The 20,633-nt window shown below is 40.2% G+C and overlaps 1 protein-coding gene across 2 annotated transcripts in view; it reads right to left on the bottom strand.

Moving 5' to 3' along the window:
• n4bp3 (NEDD4 binding protein 3) overlaps window positions 1–20,633 on the bottom strand; it is a 28,612-nt gene that overhangs the window by 3,925 nt on the left and 4,054 nt on the right. The window contains exons 1-3 of one of the 2 annotated variants that reach the window (XM_041991036.1): window positions 17,029–17,388; window positions 521–801; window positions 273–426 (exon numbers count right to left, since the gene is read on the bottom strand). In XM_041991036.1, coding sequence (XP_041846970.1) covers window positions 273–426; window positions 521–768 — 402 coding nt within the window. In that variant the 5' untranslated portion in view covers window positions 769–801; window positions 17,029–17,388. Of the gene's footprint in view, window positions 1–272; window positions 427–520; window positions 802–17,028; window positions 17,389–20,633 lie in introns of those variants that run through there. The other variant, XM_041991035.1, reaches the window with a different exon arrangement.

The raw sequence follows: 20,633 nt of genomic DNA on the forward strand, positions 1-20,633 counted from the left end.
CAATCTACCACAAACCCAGCACCCTTTTACTGGCTGGGGAGTAAAAAGGAACTCCATCTGCATCTTTGCTTGAATGAGATCTCCTTTCACCAACACTTTCAATTACTTTCACATATCTCACAGGTAAGAGTCAGTATTTTTATGAATGCTGTCATTCTTTAAGATCAAAGGAAATAACCTGGAGTTATCAGGTTTGATAGTCTAATACAAACAATGATTCATAAAATTACATTTTTCTGATGTTCAGCACATATATAAGCTCATGTATTGACCTTTTCATACTTGCCCCCACTTGGCAGTGAATTCTTTGTCAGATCAACTTCAGTGCCATCTTTATTGTAGACTTTGGTGTAAACATTGTCCTCCTTTCTGTCACCAATAATGTCCCTCTTTCCATCACTGCTTACAGTTGCTTTAGACTCTTTTCTGTTTGGAATCACAGCAGGTCAGATCACATCAAGCGAGATGTTCTACAAAAGTTTCTGCTTATGTAAGCGTTTTTTAACATGGCAGTGCCCACCTAGTGATGTTGAGGTAGTTGAGCAGCTCTCTCTGGGTGAGGCCTTTCTTCAGGAGGCCATTGGTCTGTTTGGGTCTCACCTGGGGCACGGCGCGACTCCCTTTAGTCGGCGACACATCCGGTCTCTCCACTAGACTACCCACGCTTCCCATCCCGCAATGAGGGGAGAGGGGCGGGGCTGGGAAAGTGTGGCGGAAGTTTTTGTTGGGGCCACGTGTTAGAGGAAGAGTCTGGATGGAAGTTGCCATCGATTACAGGGTGCTGTGGGGAGGTAAGGTGTTCTGTAAAAAAAAAAGAGTAAAAAGGTTGCTAACAGGTGGATGGAAAGGTTGGATCTGTAAACGGCAGAAAAGTAAGCTGCACAGTGAGATGATGTCATGTCAAAAGTATTAACATCCCAGGCTTCCTGTTGAGATGTGACCTCTTTTTCTGAAGTGTTTACCCAGTCAACATACTCGCCAGACACCAATCTGATGGCATCTGTGGGAAGCGACTACAGTTAACATCCAGACTCTCCAAAACGCCCTCAAACGTTGTTTATCCACATCATGACTGGTCCCAGCATCAGTGTACATATCAAAATGAACAAACACAAAATAGACCCAAAGAATCAGCCAGTAGAGTTCATCAAATGGAAACCATCAATGTTGGCATTAAATGTCATACCAATCTCTTTTCTTCATTAACAGAAAAGATTTCATAGCAATCCATCAGCTGATGTCCTGCAGTGTTTTACACCAGCGCAAACATGGCCATCCTTTCCTCTCGTACTGAAACAAACCCCACCTCTTGCCCCTTGAGTGAGTGTTAATCCCTGGAGGACGAGGGTGAGCTGACGCGTGTCTCATCAGCTCTGTTCTTCTATACAGACAGCTGTCTAACGGCACAACAAGCATAAACATGCACGCATCCCATATCCATGCAGATGCTGTAACAGGATAACAAAGACAGGAAACATAATCTCACACCAAGTTAGAAAAATCTCTATTTTCATGATGTGGCAATAACAGAAAGAGTTCCACTTGTCAAACGCTTGTGTAATCTTCCCAAACAGCAAGTAAAAAGACCACAGAATCATGTAAGGCACAAATTCTAAGGGTTATATCATTGTTTTTGAGAATGGATGGCATATGTCACACAATAAGCTTGTTATGCAACTCTGATCCAAATAGAAAAAAAGTGAACTGATAAGCACATAATGGACATTTTAATCAAGCCTTTGCCTTGAAAATTTCCTATTCTGAAATACCTTTTAGAAGTCTAACACTACCCCAGTACGTTTTCCACAGAATTGATCGCCATCTATGCGGTACAAGGAGAATTAGTCATACACAGCAATAAACATTGTTTCCCGACTTTTATGAAAGCAAACCAGCTGCTAACACCCACCTGAAAGGTCTCAAGGGCTTCTTCACCTCCACACAACATATCTTCTTTGGACAACCCCACTCCTCCCCATTCCCACATTCTCTTAAAAAATCTTTCACATATGCCCTCCTTTTCTTCTTCTCAGACAACCTCATTAAGGTGCACTATTGATTTCACCCTTTTGACCCTCTCTGCTCCCATGCATAAACACCTCCAGCAGTCATAAAACATTCTTGAGACCATAAAACACACTAACATACCACTATATTTCCGACTATAAATGGGGCCCGAGGGATACAAAGTCTTCTCTCATGTTCAGCCAGCTGATGTGGCACCACTAGAACAGGTAAGGAGGTTTTACCTGTTTTAGCCTTTAACTTCCAATTTTTTTAAAACTTAACTCTGATGGATATGCGTTCTGTGGCACATATTTGCATTAATCTTCCTAAACTGTAAAAAATGTTTTTAAAAATAAATAAAATAAAACAGAAAAGCTTAAAAAGCGGCTTCAGAAAGGTCACATATTTTATTTTATTTGTACTAACAGATCAGATAGCAGCTGGCAAAAAAACACGATTATTTCGATTTATTATCTCTAAAAATTATATTTTTTGGATGTTTCACCTTAAATTGACTGGATTTTGGAGAATAGCAAAGGAAATACTTTCAGATCCATGTGGTTTGTGCACTATCCAACACGGTCACCCAAAAATCAGCATTATATGCATTTCAGTATTCGTTGCACTTTTAAGAACTTACTTTATGATATGCAAAAGCATAAAAAGGAATCTTCAAACCCTTTTCTATTAAAATAGATTAATTTCCTGTTATAAACACATGACAAATTATACAGCCATATAAATAAAGTTTGTAAAAGTAATATATTATGTGCCGGATTTGGAGGCAAAACCTTTTTATAGTGGTCAAGATAGCTTTTGGGAGGTGTATTTCTGTAAAGAGGATCAAAACTGGGCTCATCCCAAGCAGCACCAGCAGCAGCTACATGAACCTGCTGTCCGCCACTCCTCTGCTCGGTCAATACAAACTAATGAAACACGTGCTTCCATAAAGCATTTAAATTCCCACTTTCACACACAAATCTCCCATGTTTGGGCACAGACAACCGTAGTGGCACTCTAGAATCTCCTCTTGCTTCTAATGCAATCCACATTTTTCAAGTACCTTGCACTGCTGGCCCGGACAGTTATAACAATTATGTAAATGGTTAAAATAGGCAGAGAGAGCTGTGCAAAGGCAGCTCCAGCCCACTCCATTCAGGGCTCTCCGCCAGGCCGAGATCAAAGCAGCCCAAGCTGCTCATGTTTATATTCATGAGGTACAATTTCTCCTCCAACAAAAAACTTTCCACTAAAGCATCCGGCTTCTAATAAGTCAATATAAAACAGACTGAGGTAATGCTGAGGGAAGAAGCCTGATAATCAATAATGATGAATGTGATAATGGTTAATTTGATTCTTAGAGAGAGGTGGCTTTCCTCTGCTGCAGTTCAGTCACAAAAATCCTGGCATTTCTCTAGGTCCAAGTAAGATATGATCAAAGGAAGTCAGGGGTCAGGTCATGCTAAGTTGTATGCATGTATGTGTTTGATATTACATGAATAAATCATGAGTGGGCAAAGCCTGATGGCCACTGGTCAAGGTTTGATGCAGTATTTTTAGCTGTGGCTCTTTACTTAGTTTGTGCTTCGCATCCACCAAATACACGAGAATCCGATCGATGCTCGACAAGAAGCTGAGCTTTGGGGGACGAAGGTGAGTGAGGCAAAGCAATTTATTTGGGGCAGATAGGACAAACATCCTTTTAGGCTGCAGCCACAAATCTTGCGGGACTGGAGAAATCTTGCATCTAGTTGTTTTCCATAATTGCCTTGTAGTTTATGGGCCCAAGTAAACCAGGAGACGCAGGAAGATTTACAGCTCAGCCCAGACCTGCCAAGGGGGCCCTGAAAAGCAACACACATCCTTAAATCACGCAGACACGCACGCGTGCACACATCAAAGCAGTGCCAGCCTTGAACAGTTACCGTCTAATTGAAAAGCTTGTGTTTTTGATTGATGAGTTTTTTTCATGAAGACAGCAGATGTTTCTTATATTTCACACTTTGTATCTGCTGTAACCGGGCCTAAAATGTATCTATGTTTCTGATGGCCTTGCAAAAGACTTCCATAATGAAAACCTGAGGTAAATTTTGCTTTGTGAGTAGTCAAACATCTGACTGTTACTCTGTTGGACTGCATGATGCAACAGAATCGCAAGGAGTGACATTTTTTCTGAAACAAAAAAAATTTTTTTTTGTTAAAAATAAGCTTCTGACGTGTTGCTAAAAGAAATTATATCGTTAAAAATGTGCAGTCTGAGTGATGCAGGGTTACAAGCTTGCAGTGCGCCTTTGCGGTAAAAAAATCTAAACTCTTTTACAAAGCCATACAACTACCACTCTACAACAATTACGAAGATAACAAAGCCCTCAAGAGGAGGGCTTCCAGGGCAATCACTCTTTATATATTGTAATCAGTTCTCTCATAGGGAAAGAAAAGCTGTCAATGAAATGCTTGAGCGTGAAGGGGGAGCATGAATCTCAGCACTGGGACATAGACAGAGGACCGGGAAGCCAAATTCCAAAGATGCTTGTCAAAGCACAAGCTCTGGCTCGTCGGGTTTTTGATGCACAAAAGTGCTCCCACTCCCACGAACACTCACTTATACTCCTATGTGCTCTTGCCACTCAACACAGTCCCGATTAAAAAGCACATGCACGGATAGCAACACCTGATCCTCTGCCCTCCTGCCTCAGCTCTGCCTCTCTCTCTCTCTCCCCTGCACATGATGAAAGTTTGTTTACGTTTGTGGGGAAACTTGGTGCTGTGTGGGAGTGTTAGATGTGACCTGCACCCTGTTATGTTATATAAGCTCAAGCAAAGCCTCGCTTGCACGGTTTTCACAGCTGTTGGTTGTATAAAACACTATTGTGTGATTACCACATCAGCCACAATAGCTATTCTACAAAAGACTGCAGAAAAAATATTTAACACTTTGATCAGTTGGCAACCTGACACTCCCTGACCTTGCTCTGTATGGCTGCCATGCATCAGTGTTTTCAGTGTTAATCCTACCATTGTTGACATAGCATAAATAAGACAAACATAACTAACACTTGCTAATTATTAAAAACAAAGAAATAAAGCTGAGGCTATCCAGTGTTATCATACTGTATCTACAGCTGTTAACCCTATGTTCAATGTAATGACCAAAAATTTTGCTTTGACGATGTTAATCTAAATCAGTGTTAAATGGGATTTCTCTGGAGTTAAAGGACACAGTTTTGTTTATTTACAACTTCTTTTTTCTGTTTTAAGGGGTTTAGAGTAATTTTACATATTTTAAAGAAAAAAAAAAAAAGAGTTTTTCTAAAACTGTATGTTGCAGCAGCTCCTCTTGTCACCTTCCGTCTGAAACTCTCTACTTCAGCTTTTGTCTGATTGGTCATCTGAAAAATCAGATGACCAATCAGCCAGTAACCATAAGGCAGGCCTTGGATGGGAATTGTAGAGCTTTAACTGGAAATGTTAGTCTGACTTTGAGGAATTACATTTTGTACACCACCAGTTAGAGTAAATATGTTTATATCATTTTTAAAGTTTGGTTTTAGTTAGACTAACAATTTTCACATAACAAATATATAAATAGTCTTCTCTGGAAGAGAATGGCAGCTGGCTTGTTGTAAGCCCCTTTTCCACAATTACCTACTCTGCTCTACTCTACCCGATTGGCTCAACTCTACTCGGTTTCAGGGGGTTTTCATTACAATTGGGGACCTTCTAATGTGGGACGGGTCCCTGGATAACGAGAGGATACGAAAAAAAGGACCACGAATGAGGGTTAGCTAATGGTCACTAATGCAAGTTTGCACGCTTATAATAACGTTGTTATGGGTGCAAGTTGTCGCTATCTGGTATAAAAAATATTGTTGATGGTTTTGTTTCGGATAGTTCTCTTAAACTGCCGGGAAGGGAAGGTGGTGTTGCCTTCTGACATCCTGCAGTAGCACCTAAGCCGTGGCCAGGTTGTACAGAAGGATGGCAGAGATGTACAAACGAAGATGATGCAGTACTTATTAAGAACATAATTAACATATTCTGCCTTCTCATGTATGTATTTCACTGTGAATATGCATCTTGGCGAAGGTCACCAAGATTTTGTCGCATTAAATCAATACAGTAGAATTCGTTTAAAAAAATCCTGCAAAACTATTTCTAGTGTTTGTGTATTGTTAAGATACTCCCTCTGGAAACCTACATTTACTTCCATATCAAACACATTTTTAATCTTACTGCCATCTCAGTTTGAGCAGCATTTCAGTTTGAAAAAAGTATTGATGAAATGTTTACTGCATTACATCAGATTCAACCGTTTTTCTTTTTTAGGCTGATGCTTGATGGTGATACTTGCTTGTATGCTATGCTTGTATACAGCATTCCACTTGGGGGGGCATTAGAGACTGGATAGACAGAGTTGCTAAGTTTGTAGGGTGTAAACAAAATGCTAAACATAGCAACAATAGAGGAGGTTAGCATTTGGTCAATTTTTATGATTACAACAGAAAATAAATAAATACAAAAAAATAAATCAACAGCAGGGGTGTCGTAGATAGTATGTAAAGTCTCTAAACCAAGCACGAAATGTTATGTCTAATAAACTTTTTATCACTTTTAATGACCCTGTGATGTTACATGTGGTAACATTGGTCCCTACACTGCCTCTAGCTTGCAAACGCATAATGTTAATCAGTCTATACACCTAAAAACCACCAACCTGGCCAAAAATCTGGATGTATTGATGGACTCAGACCTTTACTTTGAGAAACACATTAAGGGAATTACAAAGTCAGCCTACTATCATCTTAAGAATAAATCAAGGGCAAAAGATCTGATGTCTCTGCAAGACCTGGAAAAACTAGTCCATGCTTTCATCTTTAGTCGGCTTGATTATTGTTAGTGTTTTTACAGGTTCTACCTAAAAAAATTTATGGGACACCTGCAGCTTATTCAGAACTCTGCTGCTCGAGTCCTCGCTAAGACCAAGAAAGTGGACCACATCAGTCCAGCTCTAAAGTCTTTACACTGGCTGCCGGTCCGTCAGAGGATAGACTTTAAAGTTCTTCTGCTGGTTTAAAGCTCTGAATGGTTTAGGACCAAAATATATCAGTAACCTTATGAGCCAGTATGAACCTACCAGAACTCTCAGGTCATCTGGTTCCAGTTTCTTATCAGTTCCCAGAGTCAGAACCAGACATGGAGAAGCTGTGTTCATCTTCTATGCTCCACATGTCTGGAACAAACTCCCAGAAAGCCTCAGACCAGCTGAAACACTCAGTTTATTTAAATCCAAGTTAAAGACCCAACTGTTCTCTGCTGCATTTCAGTAGTTTTTATTTAGAGCCCAAATCTGCATCTGGTTCTTTTAAGCTTGAATCTTTAAACATGATCATGTTTTAATACTGTCTTTCCCCACACTGGAATTTTCTTGCATTTTATCTATTTTAATTTAGCCATTTCTTTCTGTTTTTATTAATTAATTAAAAAATTTTTTTACCTTTGTTTTTTTAATGCACTTGTATTGCTTTCTGCACCCTGCTGTAAAGTTTCGTGTAAAGCACTTTGAATTGTCTTGTACATTAAATGTGCTATACATATACATTTGCCTTGCCTTAATTTCCAAGGACATGGACAAACAAATGCAAAATACTGTATGTAAGGCAGTCAAGACACATTTACATTAAGGTACAAGCAGGTATAATATTGGCCGAAGTGGAGCTATGCAACACAGTGATGTAGGAGGAATGAGGTTCCTCTGTGATTCTTGTCTTCCATTTACTGACTGAGACAGAAGATGGAACATTCCCTAAAAAGCTCAACTTTCATTTCATGGCACTCAACATGACGAGCAGTGTGAAAAAAATGAGCTGTAAATCACAGTTGATGCTAAAGCTGGGGGTGCAGTGTTCAGTCTCACACTGCCACCATTGATGATGATGACTACGCTGCTCTTCACAGAGGTTGACGGTTATATTTAGTCATGGGTACAGACACAGGGTGCTATTAAGTGGACAGTTAAGGGCAGACACAGACGTTTCACTCTGCAAGTTCTGACAAGGGACACTGTGTAGACACTCATCCATCATAATAAATAAAACAACTCAGTCGCCAGCTAAAACTTGGTCATGTAACAACTGATGCAAATAAGAACATGTACGAGCATCTGTCTTTTCATCCATGAGTCTGTTCCTTATCAACTACCAAACAAGCACATGTTTTGAAGTTGACTGGAGGGTTCAACTCCGGTGTGAGACTAATTTTGTTTTTCATTTAGTTTTGCCTCGAAGCTCTTTCATGCCATAGCAATGTAAAGAACTAGCGGTGACAAAGCAAAGACCCCTGCTGTGTCTCCAAACGTCGACAAAGTCCAAGCAAACAAAAACAGCAGCACTTAAACACACTGAAAAGTACGTGTATGCCAATACAGAGGAGAGAACTCTGTATTGTTTAGATAAACCAACTAATTTTTAGTTCTGTTTGTGTTTTAGTACGTTTAAACTTCTCAAAAACCTGCAAATCAGTTTAAACAGACTTCATATTTGTTGTGTACATTTAGACGTTTTAAAACAGTACATTTTTATCCATAAAAGGTCATTAATTACACTAAGCAACCAGCCAGGGTGATCTCTCTTGCTGACCTGACATCAAGGCAACATCGAGTGACAATATGGCTTCTTCTGAACTGGTCAAAAAGCTTGCTAACACCTGCTGAGCTTTGGCACCAGTACAGGTTGAAAACATGTAATCAGCGTTCAGTTTCACATCAGATGATACCCTAGTGGATGCAGGATTTAATCAGGTATACTTAATTACTTGCATATTCTCCTCTCTTTTAGATCTAAGGTGTGTTTTAAATATTTTTTGCAAAGTTTCTTTTAAACATACTTTATACTGTATGTTGTACTGACAAGCTTGCATCTAACTTTCATTGTACCATGTACAGGGACAATAAAAATGATATTTTTAAATAAGCTACAAAAAAAAATATTTTCCAAATCTCTATCCATCATCAATACATCCATCTAAAGCTTTTTGTGCTCCCTTTACAAACATAAATAGGTATGTCAAATATTGTCAAACCTCACTGTCTACATACTGCCATGCGCGCTTTATGTTGGCATGGTTGTTAGACAATACATCCACTAGAACAGGGGTGGCCAACGTCGGTCCTCAAGAGTCACAATCCTGCAGGTTTTCCATGCATCCCTGCACCGACACACCTGACTCAAATTAAATGGATCCAAAAGCCTATAAGGATCTGCACAATGACTCATTAGTTTAAGTCAGGTGTGTTTGTACAGGGATGCATGGAAAACCTGCAGGATTGTGGCTCTCGAGGACCGACGTTGGCCACCCCTGCACTAGAAAGCAGTTCAGAATAGTGACGTGCGAAACCGCTGATTATCTTTTCGATCTGATACCATGTAAAATTCAAGCCAGTATCTTGCTCTGGTCACAATCTGACATTATTGCATGCAATGACTTCTTCTTATTTTCTTGGTGGTTGTCACACAATGATTCGGTGCCTTACCATCACCCACTGATAAGGAGTGTCTACCAGAATATCAGACGCGGCGACTGAGTGGTTAATTGTGTGATATATTTTAAATGGGTCATCCTCAAAATGTAAGGCTTAAAAATGGTCAGAATCTTTATAAATAAGGAGGATAAATTAGTTTTTGGTGGATTTTGTTCACCGCTGTGACAAGGCACCTACTTGCCCAAAATAAGCTTCTTTCAGGAGATGATGCCAAATTCAGATTTTTAATGTGGCACAAGCAATATCACTATCAATATTTCAGTACTGATCTGCACATCACTAGTTCAGAGTACACTTCTAAGTTCACATGTCATTTTCAATAGCTGTATAGCAAACATGGAGACAAGTACAGGAGTAGGAGCTCATGATAATGCATATTTTTAGAGAGATACATAAAAAGAAGCATTGCAGTAGACTGGCTTCTTTTTGCCGGTCCCGGTGGTGCTGCTCTATTTGCCCCATTTGGCTACGCATCTGCTAGGTCTCTGGAAATGAAGTGAAATGCACACATAAAGGATGCATAAGAGGGACAGAAGACTCTGTCTGCATGCATGTTTAACACGGAGCATATATAAGTGTCTGTAGACAGAGCAGTTGCAGTAGTTAAAATCCTTTGACCACTTATTTCTATTTCAATTGCAATGTCTACCTAAAGCTTGCTGCAAATGTTAACATAAACAAGCTGAGCAATATATCCATAAGAATCCACAAGGAAGTATTTTTATTGCCAGCAGGTTTACAAGATGATGTTAAAATGTCCCTCCTATCAAGACTGGAGACTTCTAATAACACTGTCTGATGACAGATGCATGTATAATGTAGGTCTTGTGATGGACATTTAATCTCAATTGGACATGAGTCAAACTGCAGAATTTCTGTTCAACATGAAATGTAGGTCAGCTACAGCATTCCCAAGTATGTCACGGATCAACCGGCCATCTTATCTGAATAAAAAGAAGGGAAAGAAAAAGAAGTCTCCACTACAGGATCTAAAATAAAATAAAAAAACTGTTTAAAATTCTTGCAGTCTTGATCACGACTGTTTGGCTTTACCCTGAACTCACTCTTCTTAATCAGCTGTCAAGTCTTCCTCTGAAGCAGAGCAGCTGAGGTGGGCTTCTTCACTTCGCATCTGTTAGTATCTGTTCGACGAGAAGCCTGAACAGTGTGTTTAGGCTTTTACTACCCTTGTTGACTCTACAATATTATATTTCTGCACAGAATTCAATTACTCCCTCTGACTACTGAAGCCGTGCCGGGGTTATCTGGAGTGACCAGTTGTGCTGTTGTGTCATAGAGCCTTATTGATCGGAAACTGACTGATGTTACGTAAAGCTGCTTTATTATAAGAAGGCAGCACCCGAGGGAGAGCGCTCACAAGCCTCATCCCCCTTCTATATCCATGAATGCATCAGTTTTAGGTTAATGGAAGTTTATTTAAACAGTCATACTTTTCTACTAGCTTTGAGAAAATTTCCTTGTTTTGCTGTGTGAAACAGATTGGTTACATAATCCCTCACTTTGTTTAGATTAATGCCTGTTTGATCCCTTTGTAAGGTTAGGAGTTCAACCTCTGTCAGAGTGTATGCGTGTTTATGTGCATGTGTGAGATAAAGAGAGATTAGCACTGGCAGCATAAGAATATGTGCCTGATCCCAGTGTTGTTTTTAAATGACATCCACTCGTCCTTCAGTCTTCTCTCACGCACTAATAATCTGAAACCTCAAGTGGTAAACATCACATTATACCAAACATGTCAGAAAAAAATGTTTTCTTTATAAAAATAGAATTTTAGCTGCATTCCGATTCTATTTACAGTCCATTGAGACATTAGCCTGGTTTCCAGTGCCATTGTTGATTCATTAGAGAAGATGTGAATAAGAAAAGGTGACTAGAAACAAGGAAAAAGGAAAACAATGTGCTTGCTTGAGGTGTTTTTTAAAGGCTATTTTTAAAGAAAATACTGCATGATGAGAATGAAACATTGGGATTGTATCAGACCTGGCAAAGATTAAATTATATGACTCATCAGCTGTTTCCAGCCGGAACATGCAAACAGTCATCTCTCCTAAACAACCAGCATCTTCCAAGATATGATAATGTCAGAAATTAAAAGCAATTCCTGAAGAGCATTTTTTGTTTCCCTATTGCGGATATCCACTGAAGTTGTTGCCGTTTCACTCTTGAGATTTTAAACTTAAGATGACTACTTCTTTTGCTGAATTGTTAAAAAAAAATAGCAACAACATAAGCAACAAAGCTAATGCCACCAACCTCTCGCAAGGCTATGCAGCCTAGCTTGTTTTTAGCATCAAACTAGTTGAGGCAAAAGCTGCAAACAGGCCATTTCTGAAGAACTCTAAACATTTAAAAGGTTCAGATTTGCTTAGCTAGTTGATAAAATTATGTCAACCCAATTTAGGCAGGTTTCATATGTTTCAGGTGTCAACACTCTCACGTGTTCACTCTGAATGAGGTGACATCATGTTGTGTTGATTTGCTAGCATAGCTTAACATGAAAGGTAAGAACAGTTCGGCTTTTAAAATGACACTAGAGACGTGTGTAAACCTTGAAAGTTTGCGCTTATGACATCATTCAAAATACATGGTTGTTCATTATTCATGTTTCCGGGCCTGAAGGTCACCATTTACCCCCTATACGACGTATACCAACAACTAGATAACAATAAATCTAACAATACAACTCTATTGGGGAAATGAGGATAAGATAAAGGGTATTACCAAGAGACAGTGTAATCAATAAACAGATTGGATTTTACAACTAAACAGAAAACGAAATAAGGATGCACAGATAGATGAATGCAGGTAGCTTTGTTGTTGCTATTGATAACTAATAACTGATGGTCTCTCTTATCGTCTTTTCTTTGCTTGGTTCTGTTGGTAATGATGCTGACATGCAGGTTCTCCCTGTTCTGTGTAGGGAAATATGTTTTATAAACTCCAGATTTACTGCTCTGTATTATGCTTTACAAAAATATGTGTTTATTGATGTTATTGTCAGAGATTCACGGCTGAAGCTTCAATTCACCATCTCAGATTCACTGCAAACAAACATGAAAATCAGTTTTTCTCATGTAAAAAATTGTTTAAAAACAGAAGTATATTTTCTCATGTAAAGTCACATGCTAAGCTCTGACAACTTACAATACATGACACTGTGATATACACAGTGTGAACTATGAACCCACATACAAATGCTCAAAAATATAAATCAGAAACAGTGTCCTTTTTTTATTTTTTTTGATGGCCCCGCTAGAAGTGTCTTTCCAAGCTTAATTCACATGACAACTTCAAATGGACAGCCAGTCCATAGGCAGGCCAAATAAAAGTTGATTTGGAACATGAAAAGGCAGTTCTCAACTGGAACCCCCCAAAAAAGTGGCTCTGCATCACCAACAGTGGGTAAAGGCTGGGTTCGACCTAACGGCAGACCAAATAACCAAAACAAGAAGGAATATCGCAACGGTAAAAACGACTTGAACAAAATTTAAGCTGGATGCAGTGTTACATGTTCATCCTTCGAGCTGCTGAACAGCATGATGATGCAGATTTCAGTCACTGCAGCAGTCACAACCGAAGAAGGAGTCAACTGAGTACCACCTCCCACCACTGGGTCTTTTGCAAAAAAAAGACTCCACATTGACTACATACCTCCTGTTGAAAATAAAGCAGAGATAGGCTAACTTTGCTCGATCAAACACTGGAATGATTTATTCTGCATAAAACCTGAATGTTGCTCTATTGTTCTGTTGTCTAGCAACCAATTTAAATTTCGGTACGCTGGCTTTAAGCTCTGGTTGACATCTCATCATTTACAAAATTTGTTCATCCATCTGCATAAATTGTTTCTTTCTTTTGGGAAACCTTAGATTATCAAACCTGATGACTCAACCATCAACTTTTAGACCAAAATGTCCAAGCTGTTTATGTTTACGACTCTGGTGTGCAATCCTCCTACTTTCATTCTGGTTAAACTGGTGTGATGTTCTGAGACTCCAGAATTGAGCCTGAACCAGCACAGTTTGAGAAGCACTAACAGATTTATATTTACGACTGTGGCGTACCATCCCAAAGCTGTAGGGGCAGACCAGGAGCAAAAAAATGCAGGAGTAACTTTAAAGACTTTAAAGATTTCCAGTTTATGCTTTATTTTACATTGTTTTATTATGTTCTTAATTTATTTTATGTCTTTTAAATGTATTCTAATTGTTCATCACTTTGGTTAGGACCAAGCAGCAACCTCGGCAGGTAAAATGTCAAGCCTATGCAGAAGTGCAAAAAATTGCAGTTCACCCCTCATCCACTAGGGGCTGGCTCCAAAACCAAGTCAGTCCCCATAGACCCATGTTAAAAAGGCCAATTTCACAGCGGAAATAAACCTGTTTAAAGCCTAGTACAAAAAAAACATTTTAGGATTACTAGGGCCAGTTTACCTTCATGACAACTTCTAACTCATCCATTTGAATGTTATTTAATCTTGAAATTCGGCATAATTTGGGCCGTGTCCTTTTGATTGACAGGTATCCAATATCCGCGGCAAGAAGGGAGAGTGCAGCACAAACATAGTTTTTAGCCGGCTAACAGTGCGCCTTAGCTTTAGCCCCTCCTACCTCTGTTAGCTCAGTTAGCTCTAAGCTACAGGCAGCTCGGAGTTTGATTGGTGTCAATCATCCACCCCCACCTTCACAGTCCCCCCTCTCAGCTCCACCTTTTTGCCTATTTTGGGATTTTCCAGGAATGATGACACGTGTGACGCTACCAAGATGGCAACGGTGGGAACCGCCAAATGAGCTTCATTTCGGCTCTTTAGAAACCTACGGGTGATGTCACGGAGGCTCGGTCCATCTTTTATAGACAGTCTATGGTTAGGACCTACTGTTTTTGAAGTGCTTTATAAATAAAGTTGGCTTGGCTTGGAACATTTGCAGATTTTCACAGTGCCTGTAACTGCTAATTTGGCCTCCATCTTGAATCTTACATGTTCTGTGAACTCTCTACAGCCAGTAAAAAAACATTCCTATGTTGTCTCTCGTCTTATGTCATGCTCTGTCCCTTTTCTTTTTTTTCCTCTCTTCCTCTGATAATGTCTTCTTGCGTTTCTTTGCTAAATCAGCGATGGTGTATGTCCAAAAGGGTCGGCATGTTGATATCCGCTTGCTAGCCTGTGACGGGGTGCATAAAGCAAAACTCAACTGCAACATCATGCGGCGTTCCGGAAATAAAATGCAGTTTCTCATCCTAAAGCTGGGCAGCGATGCTTCCAGAAATTCACATAATTAATGTCACTGTGACATCAAACGAGTCAGGAACATGGAGTTTTAAGGTCGGAGACATACGTAGTGTAGTTAAAGTGCTAGTGTGGACACCAGCCAATCACCTGAGTGAAATTTGTTTGATTTCATGACTGATTCCAAATCTAAATGTGCAGAAAAAGAATAAAAACCTTCAAACCTGATCATCATCATCAAGTAACATTGCTATTGCCACTGAGATTCTATGAGCTTATTTGAAAGTACAAAGTTCAGTGTTTCCCCTAGGGTTTTAGCATCATTTCAACTAAATAATTAAGTATTCTCTTTTAACTAATTTGATGCTGTGAAAAGAGCATCAATACTCAAAACACCTCCAAGTGCATGTAAGATCGCGTTTCTAGATTTTCTGTACTTCCTTGATTTCAGCAAGAAAATCCAGAGCTATTAAATAATACCATGTTAAAATATTTCCTCATGTTACTTCATTGGAATTTCTGAGAAAACAAAGAGGTATGTGTTTTGTTTCCCCGTCTCCTGAATCCAGTTCAGGTTGGTTTCGGTTCACCTTGTTAGGAAGCAAAGCCTGGCGAGTGTTTGCCAGCGGCTGCCATCAGCAGAGCTGTGCTCGACTGAGAGCAGAGGTTCAGCATTAGCCATGTGAGGAAACAAACTCACATTCCTCACATTTCTTACTGGGTAATTATTAATGCGCCATCACATAGCACATGTAGCTCTGATAAGGTTGATATGAGCAGCTCTTGATGCTGAGGGCACTGACGTGGACAGTTTTTGTCTTTTAACAAAAACCCCTTAGTTCCCATGAGAACCTCCCTGAGAAGGATTTAATGACTGATAATTTAGCCACATAATCAGACTGTGGGGAAAATAGTGCTAAATTGAGCTGATAAAGACAAAAGCACAAGAGGGCCAGCTACTTATTAAATTCTTTACAGCCAGAGGGGGTTGAGGCTCAGCAGAGAGTCTTTGTTTCCTGGAGCGGTTCATGTAGAAGTCACTTCTCTGTGATTACAGCGATGGAAATCGAGTGGTTCCCACATCGACCTGCACCTGAACCGATTCCACTTAACATCTGTGGTGAAGGTGCCTGCATCAATCCACACATACCCTCAATGATGGACCACACACTCAGCACAAACACAGAGATGTGTGGACTGCAGCAAAAAAAAACAAAAAACAACAAAACAACAAAACAACAACTTATTAGGATTCAGAAAAACAGATATGGATTGACTCATGCACAGACTGCACTGAGAACGTTAATGCTTTCCAATTTAAGCCTGAAAAGAAAAAAAAAATTAACATAGGCAATATTTTACTGATCACATCACAAGATTTTCTTTGATCCGAGATAAACCAGAGAAGGAAGCAAGCAGGTTGGATGTCAGGTAGTAAATACGGATGCTGACGCATGCTGATGCCTTGTCAGAGGATCAGCAGTTTCTGTGTAAATAAAGGGAGTGTTTGTGTTCACCAATGCTGTAACTACTCAAAATCTGCTTATTCAGCCGAGCAGGTTTCAACTAAAACATACTGATTTACAAAGATAAAGTAAGAAGAAACAGCATAGAAATATTAAAATGAGAAAAAGTGTGGTTTTAACATTTAATCTAAAAGTCACTTGAAAACAAGTCATTAAAGAGAGAAATTCCTGGAACACAAACAATCCATCAGGCCAAAGAGTAAACGCAAAGAAAAAAAGGTTTCCTGGGAAAAAAAACAACAATCAAGATAAACTGTAAAGCGGAGCAAGTCATCACATATCTTGTTATTTAGGCAGCACATGGCTCCATTTTGAGGCATACTGTAATTAATTAGCATATTAGTTCTGTGTTGGAAGCGGGTATGGAGGCTGCTGCTCAGAGTGACGTGATTTTCCCCTTAGAGAAGATTTACTTAAAAAGTTAGCTAATTCCAGTTCAGCTCCATTGCAAGCAAGCATTCCTCATGAGCAAAATAATTAAAAACAAGGCTGTTTCCTCATCCCTCTGCAAGTTAAGCCACTCTTTGATGATGCCGCCTTAAAATCAGTTAGTTCAGAACATGTTGCGTTAGCTGGAGTGTTGGTATGTTAAACTTTCCCAGCACGTAGGTTAACATCACAAACATACATAAGTGGGTAAATCAAACGGCTGAAAAGCAAAGACAACTTTTTACACTTACTATAGATATCTAGAAAGAGAACAACTTTACCTGTGTGTTTATCCACCTGAAAATTCACTCTCCTCCTGTTTCCATCCTTACTCAGTTTTCAACCTTCGTATCACACGCTTGTGCGGCAGATCATCAAACCGTCTGGTTTCCTGTTTCTCAGTATTTCATAGCAGCTGGGAGGTAGGAGGATGAGGAGGAAACTCCCTAAACAAGTGACCTCTAGGATGACTTTGCACTGATTTAATTAGAAGACAAAGCTGATCTAAAGCTGTGCGTGAGGATGGTGTTTAATAGAGATAGCAGCATCACTGGAGATTTACTAGTGATTCATAAAGTGAACTGGGAGGTTTCGCTAAGCTGTCCTTTGCCCAATTCTAACTAATCTCAGAGAGCTTTCGCACTTTCCTGTTCACCCTGCACCCTCCACTTTCCCTGCTCATCTCTTTGTGTCTTATGAGCTCTCAAAGGCAGAGGTGGTCAGACCTGTTCCTCCAGTTTCTGGCACAAAAGCCCCGCATGTGAACCAGCTTTAAGGCATTCATTTCAGACCCTAAATCGAAATACAAGCGGCACCTTCTGCGGACAAATACATCAACAGCACAGGGCGTCTTGTTTGCTTACAGATTAAAAGACAATAATGGGGGATTAGAACTGGGTTAAAATGCAGACAGCAGAAAAAGAAAGAAGCACAGAGGGTTGGAAAAACAAGCAAATGATGGAGAAGTGGAAATAAGGACATTTAGGGGCTGTGTCAGAGTGGACTGTGTGGACAATAGTTTGAGTGTAAGTCTCCCTTCCTGTGGCTGGGTTACTGGACGCACCATATCGTGTTACATAATTCAAACTGGAGACGCTTGCATCTGAGGAGGGAGAAGAGAGAGGACATTGTTCTCTCCTCCTTAACCAGAGGAGAGCGACTTCTTTCTTCTGTCTTCGCCATGTGATGTCTGCTAGAAAACTGAAGGGAGTCAAGGGAGTATCTGGCCTTCTTAAAGCTGGCACCAATGGGTGGGCATGCAAGCATCCCAGCTAATAAAGCACCTTGCCAGTCAGAGATGCACAATGTTGAAACTGGCAAGCTATTAAAGGCATTCCGGGACAGGAATGTGATGTTTTATGGTGCCCTTTGGTCTGCATGAAGGAATTTGAAGAAAATCAGCTGAAAAGAAAATGAAAAGAGAGGATAACCCCATCAAAGCTATACAGCCAAGTCGAACACTTGAGCAGGTGCCACTGTACCCCATCATTATGTCTGGGCCCCACAGGCATTTCCAGTCTCAGATTCCAAAGTTATGCATTTGTAAGTCTCATGGTTGCCACAGGAGGGCTGGGAAAGACTGGAGGAAGGGTAAAAGTGTAGGGGGTGAAGGAGATGGCAGCAGGTGGATGGATAGAGAGAGAATAGGAGTGCTGAAATTAGAAGATGGAGATACAAGGCAGAATAAACGAAGGCAAGAGCTGAGGTCTTCATACAGACACTTGTCTGAGTAGTCAACCTGAGCTAGACTCATTTCCTCTGCTAAGCTCTTCTGGACAATAAAATTACAGGAAACGACTATGGGAGACATTCTGGCCGTCTGGAGGAGCTCAGGGAGTTTCTTCCAAAACAAGACATCCTGGAATTCTGCCCTGAAGATCAATGACAGATTTTATAACATATTTTAAATAAAATGGATGGATTTTGATGAATGCATCTGTAAGGCCATCAAAACAATACACTACAAGAGGAAAGAGCTAACCCAGCTCTGCCGAAAGCTCACGAATCCACTTAACAAAAACTCTAAAGCTTGCAAACTGGCTTGCAACTTCTTATTCAACACTCACCAAAACCAAAACCTTTCATAGAGCCAGGTTAGCTCCCCCACCCCACCCAGCTGCTTCCATTGTGCTGCACAAACCACTTCTTACTGCATATCTATTTTTTCCACAACCACTGCTAGATAACAGAAGGGAATTATAGTGCAGCAAGTCTTAACCACTGTTCTACTTTTCCACCTGTATGACCTAAAACTGCAGGTCATGGTAACACACTGCAACCTTTAAAACCACTGTATTGATTTTATGTAAAAACACAGGATATGACAGCAAACTGAGGTGCTGTTAGAGAGAACAGAGCAGATATAAATAAAACGATGCCCACTCACAGAGGAGAGGGCTTCAAATGCTGGCCTTTTGTTCTGCTATACAACTCTTCAGACTAAATAAAAGAGACAAAGGCTGAGCACACGGCACACACACCAGCAAACGTACAAGAAGGTAACTACTGCTGTTGGTGTCTATGAATAGACAGGTGAGTGCGGGCGCTCCTTGCAGTGAGATAAGCCTGCTCAATAAAAAGGATCAAGGAAACGATGAGGCCAAACACGCCACAGCTGACAGCTCACGCTTGGAAACGAGGCAATATTCCCAGGATGAGATGACACTGGACACAGTGTTAGCAGCACGGAGTGGCTGTTTCTGGTAACCTCCCGAGCTGTTAAGACTTACACACAAAAAGCACAGTATGAGGTCCTTTCCTACACTCTCGGTCCTCTCATATCTGAAGGACGGCGGGTGCCATCTGCCCCGTGAGGAAAAGGTAATAGTTCAGCAGTTGGGTTAACTGCAGTCGCTGGTAACCAAGGAAATACTGGGCACAGCAGACCTTAAAATGGTTTAAAATAAAACAGTGTCTGTGACAGATCTGACTTTTCTGGCAGTGGATGAGAATATGATTGACAGAAATGAGAATGTGAGCCATCAATCAAACCCTTAATTATGCCAAACCCACCCCTGCACTCACACTTAAACTGTTACTCATCATAAATCTGTGATGTTCTGTGCTTTACATTCGCTATTCTGTGAAACTGCAAGAGTCTCTGATATCTGGACTGGTTGTATCCACGCAGTCATAAATAGGCATCATTTTAATAAATCTGATAGTAAATATGATATTTACTATAGAGCAGGGTAAGAACTCTGGACTTTTAACATTTGACAAGCAATTCCAGCTTTTGGAATTGACACCTAGACTTAGAGACCAGCATGCAAATCCTGCCTCATCTCAGACACACTGATCAGCTGCAGTTTTAAAGCAGGAGCAGGTAAAGAGAATAACACTGACGAGCCACGTTTACATGCATAATTAAAGGTAATTGGATATAAAGCCTGATCGAAATAAAAATGCTTCGTTTAAACAGACCAATTGGAAGATTCTGACCCGACCACAATGATTCGGATCAAGACTGCATTATGAAGAAAACAGGTGGCTTATGCTGATTGTTGTTCTGATCAACGTGCATGAAAACACGTATTCTGAAAATTGGGTAGAACTGATCCTTACGGCACATGCCCGTTATGTCAACCAACACTTCAAAAACTGTGCAGGAATGATCTAAAAAAAAACAACAAAGAGCCTAATATGCTGACCAGTCTGCAACATATGGAGCCCAACAGATCTGTTGCCAATGTCCTGGTACTAAACACCATGGAGCACCCACGGAGACTCCTTGGGGTGTCCATTAAAAGGCCGGCTTATACTTTCAGGCTGCATTTGTTTGTTTTTTTCTTTTTGTACAACACTGGCATCTTACCCTCCTTCACATTAGTTGCATTAGATGCAACATTAATATTATTTTAAACTACTTTTAAAATGGCCTGATAAG

This window comes from Melanotaenia boesemani, chromosome 7, assembly GCF_017639745.1.
Source record: "Melanotaenia boesemani isolate fMelBoe1 chromosome 7, fMelBoe1.pri, whole genome shotgun sequence".
NCBI classification, from domain to species: Eukaryota; Metazoa; Chordata; class Actinopteri; order Atheriniformes; family Melanotaeniidae; genus Melanotaenia; species Melanotaenia boesemani.